We start from the raw sequence: 12,423 nt of genomic DNA, 5'->3' as shown, positions 1-12,423 counted from the left end.
GTGGCTGGTGTGGACCTAAGGGTAGACTTAGCGGGCCATATGACTGACAGTCCTGTTGCTTAAGGCAGCTAGGGCAACACAGGCGAGGCAAACACACGCCAATCAGGGAGTCAAACTCTTGCTTATTTACATAATTATTAATGAGAATGAGTGGTGCTTAGAATGGGAATGTAAAGAGCTCACCGTTCACTCTGACAGTGATTTTGAACAGTGCTTAACCCTGCCCATGCGCTAGAGAGGTGGATGGGCGACTCATCTCCACATGAGTCATCTACATCTTTCCAATAGCTGCATGGTTATTTCCATGCCCCCCCCCCTGCTCATTAAAATGTGCCTAGATACCACATAATGAAGCCCCTCCCCATCTGTTCTCTAGTCTGACACCTAAAACAGTGCTGTTTACACATTATAAAATAAATGTCTAATCAAGTTGCTTTTCCCCTTTCTTTCTCTTACTGGCTTCGCTCTGGAAATAAATCTTATCTATCCCTTTCGTCAGCAAGTGGTTACTGGGTCCTTGTTATGGGCCTGGCATCCTTCCAGGCTCTGGGAGGTCTCCTCATTCCTTCCTTGTTGCTGGGACCCAGGACCATTCTCCCCCTTTCTTTCCATGGCTCACTTGCTCCTGAAATAAATTTAACAACTATAGGTGTTGTCATATTTCCTTAATTAAACACAACTGATGAGACAAAACTTAAAACCTTATAAATCAGAACGTTTTAAAAATTTACAGTCAAATAATCCAGTTTCAACCAAGTCTAATGTAACTGCTCTGGGCATGTTAAGAACACAAGTTTTCTCTCTCTCTCTCTCTCTCTCTCTCTCTCTCTCTCTCTCTCTCTCTCCCTCCCTCCCAATAAAGCTCTAAAAGGTAAAAAACAAACAAAAAAAACCACAAGTTTTTCCCGTGTGTATACCTAAATCTGTAAGAAGCACTGCTGTTGATCAGTCCAATTTCTTTATCTCTGCAAAACTCATTTTTGTACTTTTCCAGAAGTGTACGTATTAGACCCCAAAGAGGATTATCTTCTTCCCAGGTGAGTTAAATTCATAGCCTCTGGCCACTGGCTGATAGATTCCTAGAACAGAGTCCTTCAAGGTGACTCCTGCTCTCTTCAACAGGGGATTGAATCCGGGACCTTGTACTTGCCAGGACAATGCTGGACCACTGGACTACAGTCCCAGCTACTCTCCCCACTCCCTCTTTCTTTTGAGACAAAGTTTTGCTACATTGCCCAGGATAGTGGTAAACTTTTGATACTATTGCTTCCGCTTCCTGAGTAGTTGCGATTATAGGCTTGTACTACTTCACCCAGCTCCAAGGTGTCTTAAATGGAAGTTTGCATTTGCTGATTGCTTCTCCTTCAGACCAAGTTCAATCACTATGTCACTATGATTCAGGACAAGTTCTCCCAATGCTCTTGAGGCAGGAGTTACTCTTGGTAGGTACCCAGGGAAAAGAGACCATTGTGACAACCCCATGTTGCTCAGACATGTTGCAGCCTGTACAGGCTGGGGAGAAAGGGAGATGAAGGGTTAAAATGACAGTTTGGAGCACTGAAGGTAAGAGGGCTTGAAACTGGGTAAGAGATAACCAAACTAGATAAGAAGTTTAGGGCTCAGGGCCAGTGACAGCAGGCCACTCCAAACCTTTGAGGAACACATGGAAGGCACTGTTGTCTTTTCACATGTCCTTGTTTCTAATTCAGCTAGTACTAACAGACCGAATGATGAGGAGGGCTATTAGCAAGCCTGTACCCACTTCAGGAGCGACTACAGACCATGCTCTAGATACACAAGGAGCTAAATATGAGGTAGCCAAGAACAATTGCACATGCATCTGGTAGCTGGGATAGAACTAACTCCCTGCCGTGGAAAAGCTACAAGCTGACCGCTCAAATGCAAGAAAAGAGAGCTCAGTATAACTAACAGTACTGGAGACACCTGCAAAGTTGGAGGGCAGTAACACTGGCTAGTGACTAACAACTGGCAGCCAGTCAAGGTCAAAGATGGAATCAGAGACAGACAGAGAAGGGCTCCAACCACTCCTAACTGGTGAGCAGTGTGTGATCAACTGCCTGGTTGGGTCAAGGGGACATATACAGAGCATATGGGACCACTGCTGGTGTAGTCCATTATAGCTTGGAGAATTAACTAACCCCTCTGAGAATTCCTCAGTCGTTCAGATTTTGCGATTGTTCTATAAAACCCCTAGCCAAGGCTGGTGGGATGCCTCAGCAGTTGAAGGTGCTTGCTGCTGAGCCTAATGATCTGATATTTGAGTCCCAGAACCAACATCATAGAAGGAGAAAACTTCCTCAAGTGGTCTACTATCCTCTACATACAGGCTCAGTCCAGCCCTCCTCCAAGTAAATGAATGTTAAAACAAAAACAAAAATAACCCCAGACAAAATAAATCCAACAGCCTTTTTTCCAATATTGAAAACCCTTCCCATTCTTGGAGGGTCTCTTACTTTTCTTAATTGCTCATTCTCCTTTTCAGACTCCCACAAGAGTCGGCATCATTAATCTTCCTTAACAATGAACTTGGAGTCACTGTCCAAGGTCAATCTTTGATGTCTGTGAGTGCCCAGCATCTTAGGTTCCTGGCACATGCACAAAAGGGCTGCAAAGGTACTACAACACTCAAATCTCCTGCACCACCCACATTTATGCACATTACATTTCGGGCATATGATTTGATCTCTCAACTATTCTCCTAACCCATTCACTTGCAACACAAATTTCCAAACTTTTCCCACTTGGTTGTTTATGGCCGCACCCTGCATTCCTTGTCTTCCCAGTTCCAGGATTTTCCAGAAATCTAATAATACTAATCATAACAACCATCCTGAATGTCTATACATGTACCATTTTGTAGAGGGACACACAGAACTTCAAACACGAAACCTTACATATACCAAACTTACCTCTTGGCTGAAACATCTATTTCTATCTGTTACATATGATTAGCTTATTAATTAAAGTAGGATGTGCAGTTTTGTCCATAGGACTTGTGTGTGTGCGCATGGATACTGGGGATCAAGTCTAGGGCATTATTCATGGTAAGCATGTAATCTACCAGGGCACCTTCACCGTCAGCCCTCTCATCAAGATGGCTCAGTGAGTAAAGAACTGGATGCACAAGCTGGAGGACCCAAGTGAAGATTCCCCAGCCCCAGTGGAAAAGTTAGGCTGTGTTGACAGTCAGCCCTGAGAGGAGGAATGAGGTGCGTGACAGAGGGGCACTGAGGCTCACTGCCCAGCTGGGATAGCTTCAAAGGCAAGCTTCGGGTTCAGTGAGATATGGTGGAGAGTGAGTGATAGGGAAAGACACTCCACATCAACCTCTCTAGCCTTCACACGAACACTTGTGGGCACACGACCCATCCCTCCCCCACCACAATTTTAAAGAACTCATGGCTTTCCAGAGACATCTTGTTCTTAAAAGACCAACAACCACTGATTGCAGTTGTACCTGTAGCACGCAAATCAGCACCTCAAAGAGGGACCTACCTATTTCTTTTTCAGCTGGCTTCTTTGTCTTTCCTGCAGGTCTGGAATTTTCACAGCATCCTGTTTTTGGAGGATGACAGAGCTTCCAGGCCATCCTGACTTTCCTTTGTTGCCCAAATTGGAATCAGCTTCTTCGACAGGGCCCTGACTATGGCCAATAAAGAAAATTACACTAACATCTAGGTACTAGGCACACACAGGTGGATGAGACACAAGAGATATATGAGGAAATGGCACTCCGTGGCCCTTACTGCTTTCTAAGGTCACAATCAAGTTGATACTAATAGCTCATACTATTCTGCTGTGACCGTCTCAGTAGTACTGGGCAGCCAACCCAGAGCCTTGCACACATCAAGCTAAGCCTCAGTCCCTTTTACATAATTTTAAATGCATTTCGACAACACCCTTATTTAGGATTTTAACATGTTAACTAAGACTCTTCTTTCTTTCCTTGGCTTTTTAACAGTTGTGTGTCTCAAAACCCTTATGTTAAGGTCATATGTGTCCTTCATCAAAACTTTCAATCATCACCTTATAAAATTAAGTGCCTAAACTGTGTTTTCATACAAATGCATTTGCCATCCACTGACAGAGTTATTAAAGTGGCACAAATATATTTATTTATGCAAGTTAACTACATTTCTCATGTAGCTAAATACCATCTCATGTCCATAGATGGACACAAATTCCTTCCTTTGCTACCCTGTAAGGTAGAATTCCACCAGTGGGCAGGCTGGGACTGATCTCCTCTAGGAACCTTTGGAGCAGGTCACTATTCATTATGAAATTCTCAGTGATTAACATTTAATTCCACTGATGTTTCTCTATTAATTGAAGGCATCTGGAAATGCAAAGAGTGAAATGTCAGTCAGGGCTGAGGGGAAGGCTCAGTGACTTGCTGCATAAGCATGAGGCCCTGAGTGTGGATCCTCAGCACCAACATATAAAGCTAGGTGTGATGGGCTTGTAATCTCATTGTAGAGAGTGTCAAGGGGATTTAGGGGCTCACTGGCTAGCCAGTCTAGCCAAACGAGCTTTAGGTTCAGCAAAAGACTCAAAAAAATGAAGTAGTCAGTAATAGAGGAAGAGACCTAAAGCCAGCTTCTGACTTCAGAATGCACATTCATGGACACCCCACCCCACCCCCCCCCCCCCCCCCCCCCCCACCCCCCCGCGCCACACACACACACACACACATGAAGTGTGTAAATCATCCAGGAAGGCTAGAAGCCAGATGTGGACTTGTGTCTCCACTCACAAAACTGGGTTCCCTACCTTCCCATATTAATTTCTAGCTGCCTGGGGCCAACCCAGTTCTGAGGAACAGATGTCCAGTAAGTATTTTCTGAATGATGAGTAGATTTAAGGAAGGAATAATGGAGAAAGTCATAGCTACCCACCCCCCAAACCTCAAGACTATCATCTGCAGTCTAGTTTCCTTTTTAAATTTGGTCTTAAACTTCTGAAGCAATTGAGTTTTGAGATATATTTTAAATTGCTTCATTTCCAAACTTGTTTTAGGTCACAACATTCAGGAGCAATCGAACCACCTGTTAATCAATAAATAACATTTCCATGCTGCTTTAAGAAAGGCAGCCCAGCAGAAAACCAATATTGTCAGCAACCAGAACAACTCTCATTTCCTGACAGAAATTGATTCCTGACAGACGTGATTGTAAATATTTGTAGCTCTAAGAAGGAAAGCACACCAATGCAGCCTTTGGACAGTTCATTTTCAAATCAAAGATGTCATTGTCCTGTCCTCTCCTACCCGCAACCTCCCAGCCACCTGGGATGCAGAATTTAGTAGGGGGGGGGGGGGAAGGGGAGGCGGGGCGGGGCAGGGCGTGAGGCAACAACTTCATGGTTCTCCTCACAATGCACCTATTGGGTACAGTCTGGAAGGCCATGTGGTCAAGTGGGAAAGGCAAGGGGCATAGAATGGAGAGGAGGTCACAGGCTGGCTGTGTGATCTCAGAAAGCTATACAACCCTCCTGAACATCTGTCCTTTTCTCACCTGTCCTTTGAAATTAAAGGAGAGGGATGTTTTGGAACACGTGCTTAACAGGAGAAAGAACAGAACATTCGACCAAGTCATCCTAAGGCTCACTGCCCAAAGGCACTTCGATGGTTAAAAAAAAAAAAGATGAACAAAATGAATGAGTCCATTCAGTAGTATTACTATACAACCTACGGTGGGAAGATAAAGATTTAAAAGACCCAGAGGCCTTTGCTACAGGACTCTATGCTCAGCAAACTCAGTCCATGGCAGAGAGGGCTGTGCAAACAGGCAGACGAACCTGGATGTGGGGAGGGAGCAAGGAACACTAGACCCTGACTTCTGTGTGTACAGGCAGGAGCCTAGGGATGTCTGATAAATAAATACTTCAGGTTCAACAGAACGCAAGGGTTATTCCCAAAAAACAGTATTTCAGGGGCGCTGTAAAAACAAATCAGTGTTCCCCAGACTCCGGTCATTTCCGTTCTGCTTTTTTTTTTAAATTCATATTTTTGTTTTGTTTCTCCATGTGTGGCGTTTTCTTTACAATGGTTAATTAAAAAGAAATTCTATTTAAAAAAGCCAGCTTTTTTAGCACAAATGCGGTTGTTACTATTATATACATGTTTATTCACCCATTTAAACTCATTCCCAGTTTCGAAAGCTAAAGGGGTGACCAAGACAGCTAGAGATGAGCGATTTCGACGTGAGTGAGGAACAGATTCTACCGAAGTTACGTGGGACAGACACTTCTACAGAGTGTCCGTCCAGGGGGGCTCTAACCTCCTAACAGGAAAAACCGAAAGGTGGTTCACTGTGCTTCCGAAGGGAAACGATGTGCAAGGCACGCTCACATCCAACGCGGCTCTCCAAGAGAACTTGGTGTGGAGAGCCACACCAAGGCAGGGCGTCCCGGGGACGGCATCGCCGCTACCAGCGGCTGCCAAACCAACCCGATGGGCAAGTTAGGAAACGGAGCCCAGGGAAAGTTAGTGCGCAAAGGGTGCACTAACTGGCCTGCCGGCTCGTCCCGCACAGCGGTCCCCGCAATGGTGGCGGATTCAGGACACTCCCAATCCCCGCACCCTCGCTCCGGAACCAGGGCGTCCCTTCCCGGGCGTGGCTCAAAACAGCGCGCAGCATGCCGGGACCAAATGCTGGAGGGAGGGGGGAGGTCCGGGGGCCGCTAGCCGCGAGCATGCGCAGTGTGTCTTGGGAGCCGAGGGCGGTTCCCCGCGGCGGACGTCGCTACGCAGGCGTCGGGTCCCCCGAGGGGAGGAGGTCGAAGACTCCATCCGCCATGTTGGATGCCGCAGATTCGCCATAACCTCTCCGGCTCTTTCCCGAAAAAAATAAAAATAAGGAGCGAAGTTTCCCCAGGGTGTCCGGCCTTCTCGCTTGGCGCGGGAGGGAGCCCAGGAGGAGCCCGAGGCTTTTTTTTTTTTCCCCTCCGCCGTGGGGGCGTTGCCATGGAGACGCAGGCGGCAGGTGAGCTGGGATGGGGGTTGGGGCGCGACGGGGTGGGGGTGGGGCGCGGCGCGGCGCGGGAAACCGCTCGTGGTGTGCTGGTGGGGAGGGAGGCCGCGCGCGCAGGCTCGGGGCGGCGGAGGGATCCGCGGGCGCGCGGGCGCGCGGGCGGGCGGAGCGCGGACGTCGCGGTGTCCTGCGGCCCACGTTCAGTCGCCGGCTTTATCCCGCCGCAGAGGAAAAAAAAAAAAAAAGGAAAAGGGAACTGGTGGAGGGCAAGGGAGGGCAATGCAGTGTAGTGCAATGCAGTGTAGTGCAGTGCAATGCAGTGCGTGCGTGTGCAAGCCCTTTCCAGGGCAGTGGACGGTGCTAGGGCGCCAGCTAGCAAGGAGGTCTAGTTGGGCAGGTGTTCGAATCCCGTTGCCTCCAGCTGCTTGGCTGGGTGAGCTTCGTTTGAGTCGGCATCTTTGTAAAGTAGATGTCTGTTCCCCCCCCCCGTTTCCCCCCCCCCCCAAGTTATCAACTCCGTGTTCTTGGCCAGGACGTTTTGAAGGCTAGGGGACGTTTCCTGGTGACCCTGGGAGGGAGCAGTAAACGAGAGAGATTGGCCTTACCGTGGATGACCCTGCCCCATGCAAGTCGTAATTTACCTTCTGTCTTTGGCCCAGCTCTGTAGGCCATTGCCCCCATGCTCTTAAGCGAAATGGCTCCAGGGCCACCTCCTCCAGGCAGCCCTTCTCGCTCTGGCTGGAAGCAGCTTCTTTGGCTGGACTGATTGGAAGAGTGGACTCCCCACTTAACCCCGATGCCCCACCTAACCTTGAGCTTGGGGGTTCGTGGCCTATGATTGACACCAGTTTCGACTTGGACTCTGACTTCCAAGGTCGCTACTGAGTTCTCCTGATTGCTCTTAATTGCTGGTTATTTACTGAAGAACAGAAAAGCTGAGAGAGGTCAGAATCCTAACAGCTGAGGCTGAAAGAAATCAGACGTCTTCCAGCTTGGGATAGAGTGTGAACTCTGACAGGCTCTTTGTAGGGGCCACTGTGTATTGAACAGCAGAGTGAGGGAGCTGTGTGCTCACTCCAGCCTGTTCAGTGCAGGAGCGTGTCCATAGGGAACAGAGACGTCTTGTCCCTGGGGCTTACCCTCCACCGCTGCCTCTCTTCAGCCTTTATCTTCAGAACCTGACACTTATCTGTGGAAGCATCTAGAATCGGTGTGTCTGTTGGTGCTGCAGAATGGATATAGGTCAAAGAGACACGAAAGCGTGTGTTATCTCCCCGTGTGCAGCCACGGCAGACCAAGGAGGGTCACAGTTTGAACAAAATGTACTTCTGTCAACTCATGGGCAGCTTAACTTCTGGGAAATTTCCCGTTTCGGTGTCGTTAACTTAGGAGAGGCAGAGCCGTCGATAAGGAGATGGAAGGGCAGTGTTGGGTGGTCAACAAACTGGGGTGGTCGTTGGCCCAGTTAGAGCTCTGTTCTGTCTTGTTCTCCTTTTCACGGTATCTCATTTGCCTCTTCTGGTGCAAAGATTTTTGCCCCTTGCTCCCCCCCCCCCCCCTTTGTAATTTTATTGTAACAGCCTTTCAGCTATCACTGTTCCTAAGTAGAATTTAGTGGATGCCCTGGCCAGGCCCAGTCAAACTTTGGTATATTAAACAGATTCCCCTAATTGCATTTCCTTTTATAGATGTTTCATGAATGCTGCCCCTGAAAAGCTCTGTATCAAGATGGGCCAGTTTAATTGAGGAGGATTTAGCCTAGAGTAACATTTGCCCCTTGTTACCTTTTTTGGCTGTTCAGCTTTCAGAGTGTGAACCTTTGCAAGAGCAGGTATTTCCTTCAGGGGCTGTAGGGTTGTAGGAGTACAGGCTTTGCTGGGGAGATGTGCTCCTGGGATTCCCGAGGTCAGGGGTCTCAGCCCTTGTACTTGCTGAGTGCTACATGGTGTGCCTCTATGTTGTGGATGTTGGTGGCACTCCACATGGTGTTCATTACCACACGCTGTCACTGTCCACGTGTTTTGGGAAGTGTTTGTGGATGGAAAGGTAGGGCAGAATTTGATTTTTTTTTTTTTTTTTTTTGAGACATAGTTTTCCAAAAGGCATGTGCCACCACACCCAGCATGATTATGACTTTTTTTCCTAAATAAGGGAAAAAAGTAATTTCTGAGTGAAGAAAAGTGAACATATTAGACATCTATTGTAGATTCAAAGTTGGCTTCTACAAAAAGAATGTAAAATATAAAGGCAAATGAATTTGCTTATGAGAAGATAATGCTTAGCATATTAATTAATGTACAACAGGGCCCTAACATTGAGTAGAATTGTCTTTGTTCTTTTTGAAGCTTTGCAAAGCATAAGCTGAAAATTATAGCTGTGTATACTTGTTCCAGTCTATCACCCTAAGTGTCCAACATTTCTTGAGATGAGAACATTTGAAATGTATTCTTGTAGTGATCTTGAAGTGAAAAATATGTTACTTATCCCAGTTACCATGATATGTAGCATGTCACACACAAAGTGAGAGCATAGTTACTGTTGTTTTAAAAATGATAAGCGGTGCTGGTTACGGTGCAGAAAGGTCATGAGGCATGAGGCATGAAAAAACCCAGTATCAGAGCTTTATTAGAAGGAAGCGGGGGAAAAGAACCAGGCCTGGGGAAGAAGCATGTGGAGAGAGAGAGGGGGGGGGAGAACAGAGAGGAGAGAGAAGGAGTGTGTGTCTGGCTTTTTAAGGATTCCCGTGCACTTGCACAGATAGGCTTACGGAGCTATGCCATGCATGCACCGATTGCTTGACCATGCTGTGTATATTTGCGCAGTCACGCAGCTCACAGATGATGTAAGACTTAAGACCCTTTTCTTAGCTACTGAACTGCACATGTACGGTCATGCAGCTGGAGTGGTGGCAGAATCCTAACATTCCAATCTTATTGTTTATTATAAAAAGCAGGTGAACAGGAATAGGGGCATTGTTTCTCCTGGAAAAAGGCTTCCAGCTGACTTGGTGGGTTTTGGTTGACTCTTGGGGGGGTACGGGAGGGGGCTTCTGAGGTAGACAGGTGTCCTGGGGTCATCTGCTGCCTTGGAAATCATCTGACAAGGTGCTGTCTAGGTGGATTCAAGCCGGTTCCCGGAGCTCACTGACCTGTCCAGGTGGATTTTCTGGAGCTCAGAAAAAATTTTAACATATTAAGAAGCAGCCATGAGAAAATTAAAGTCTTGGGCTAGTGACCATTGTAGTGTTTAGTACTCTGCTGGTTAATGTCAGTGAGAGAGAGAGAGAGATTTAGGATATGTTTTTAATTTTTATCTGAGATAAGCCTTATCAGAGACAGATTATTTTAAGGCCCCTGTTTCCTTTATTAGGTTAGCATCGAGGATACACAAGTGATCAATTGTTGAGAGCATCTAACAGTAATAGATTGCTATATTAAAGTCTGTTCATGCAGAGCCCAGACCCTTTTCAGTCTGGGGGTGTAAACACCTTTTAACTGTTACTGTTCCATACCACCTGGGTATATCTGATGGACCTTGGACTCCAGCTCTATGGTGGTCCTGTAACAACTAGCTGAGTAGTTAATTAGAGGAGGGAACCAGGAAGAGAAAAGCTTGTGGGGTGAGTCCTCATTCTTTTGGAATTGGTGACAAGGCAGTGGATCCTGATGTCCTCTCGACCTTGAGAGAGAGCAGGACCCTGTCTGTGTCACTATACTTGAGGAGGAGAAGCGTTGTTGACTGGTCTGGAGTGAGGCACATGGAGGGAGCAAATGAAATGAAAGCTCCTCCTTAGCTGGAAAATCTCTTCCCATTAAGAAACCCTGAAAGTACAATTAAGACTAGGTGGGTAAGGCTGTCCCCCCTACCCTGACAATAGGGAAATGAGGAGAGGTGGGACCCCAAAACTCCGTGTCCAACAGGAAGGAAATGGATCACCCCAGGCTGCATCCTAGGTTCCCAGTGAGGCCATGGCCAAGCCTAGGAGGTTTGATGCCCCCATGCCACAACGTTCATGGGGCAGTCAGCTGACCAGTTATCTCTCTAGGTGGCACTTTGAACAAGGCTCAGTTGATGGCCCGGCAGGGCACGCACTAGCCCGCATGGCCTTTTGTAGCACATATTTAAAACAGGGACCTGGAAGCCCTTATGCATCTGCTTGGATGGCGTGTGCCAGCATTTGGCAATTCTGTTCATGGGCTTTCTCATCTCTCCCATGGTACCTTAAATGCCACAGCTGAAACTCCCACCTGTGGGGGCAGAAGCCTTGCTCTCCAGATGCTTCAATGTTTAGCCCTAATGTCAGGGAACTCTGGGAGACAAGAGATGAATTTTATTCCATGTCTTGATTTTTTTTTTTTTTTTTTTTTTGATAGTTTGGTGGTTTGAGGACAGCTTTAGGAAAACCCACCAGGAGGCAGGCTGTAAACCGATCTCAGACTAGAGAGCCATCTGGATTATTTTGATCCCAGTGTGGGTCCTGATCGTACACTTATTTGCATGCATTGTAGCCTGCTTCCAGACCTGTCCGTACTTAGCGGCCGGTACCAGAGAACAGAGCAGAGAACAGATAAGATAAGGTTCTTTGGAGTGAGAGATTCCTCAGGTTTGGGAATGCAAGTAGGCAGGAGAGAAAGAGTCAGAAAAGGAGGGTTCAGAGCTTAGTGTGGGGATAAGGTAACTCTTTTCATTTGCCTGTTTGCTGGCAGAAGTTAGATAATTCTCATGAAGTATCGGGATTCAAGCAGCTGTTACACGTCCAAATTTACTGGTATCTGGGGATATTTGAGGCATTTTTCAAAGGAGGAGTGGAACCAAGAAGAGGATGCCTCCATGTCCCATGACTGCATCCGAGAGAAAAAAAAATAAAAAAATAAAAATAACAAGAGGGATCCCAGACCCCCATCTCAAGTGTCCCTAAGGATAGGTAGTCTGTGGACCAGCATAAATTAACAGCACAAATTACCCCAGTCGTCATCACGAGAAGGGCAAGGGCTGGGGGGGGTGGTGGTGGCGTACATACCAGAGGACTCCCCGGGAGTCCAGACAGCATTCAGTACTTCGTCAAGAGAGAATGTGTCGTCATACCCCTGGGGGTCTGGCATGAGAAATATATCTCAGGCTACAGTCGTGGGAAATGGCAGGGGATTGGAAAGGGAAAAAGTCACCAATCTTGGCGGCTGATGAGTTGTACGTAGTGGTCCCATCTGCTGGGTAAATGAAAAACGTGGAGCAGGCAGTTGTAGGTCCAATAAACCTCTGTACAGGGTCCCAGACACAGAGCCCCGGATGTAGAGCGAGTCACAGCCCCGGTGTTGTTTTAAAAATGATAAGCGGCGCTGGTTACAGTGCAGAAAGGTCATGAGGCATGAGCCACGACAAAACCCAGTACCTGTGCTTTATTAGGAGGAAGTGTGGGGGGGGATGACAAAAG

The 12,423-nt window shown here is 47.2% G+C and overlaps 1 protein-coding gene across 2 annotated transcripts in view; it reads left to right on the top strand.

Moving 5' to 3' along the window:
• The first annotated feature begins 6,745 nt into the window (after nt 1-6,745).
• Zfat (zinc finger and AT-hook domain containing) overlaps nt 6,746-12,423 on the top strand; it is a 188,343-nt gene continuing 182,665 nt past the window's right edge. For both annotated transcript variants that reach the window (XM_036208746.1, XM_036208745.1), the window contains exon 1: nt 6,746-7,004. In XM_036208746.1, coding sequence (XP_036064639.1) covers nt 6,824-7,004 — 181 coding nt within the window. In that variant the 5' untranslated portion in view covers nt 6,746-6,823. The remainder of the gene's footprint in view (nt 7,005-12,423) is intronic.

The sequence above is a fragment of the Onychomys torridus genome, chromosome 16 (assembly GCF_903995425.1).
Source record: "Onychomys torridus chromosome 16, mOncTor1.1, whole genome shotgun sequence".
Classification (NCBI taxonomy): Eukaryota; Metazoa; Chordata; class Mammalia; order Rodentia; family Cricetidae; genus Onychomys; species Onychomys torridus.
This window is presented reverse-complemented; position numbering and strand designations above follow the sequence as displayed.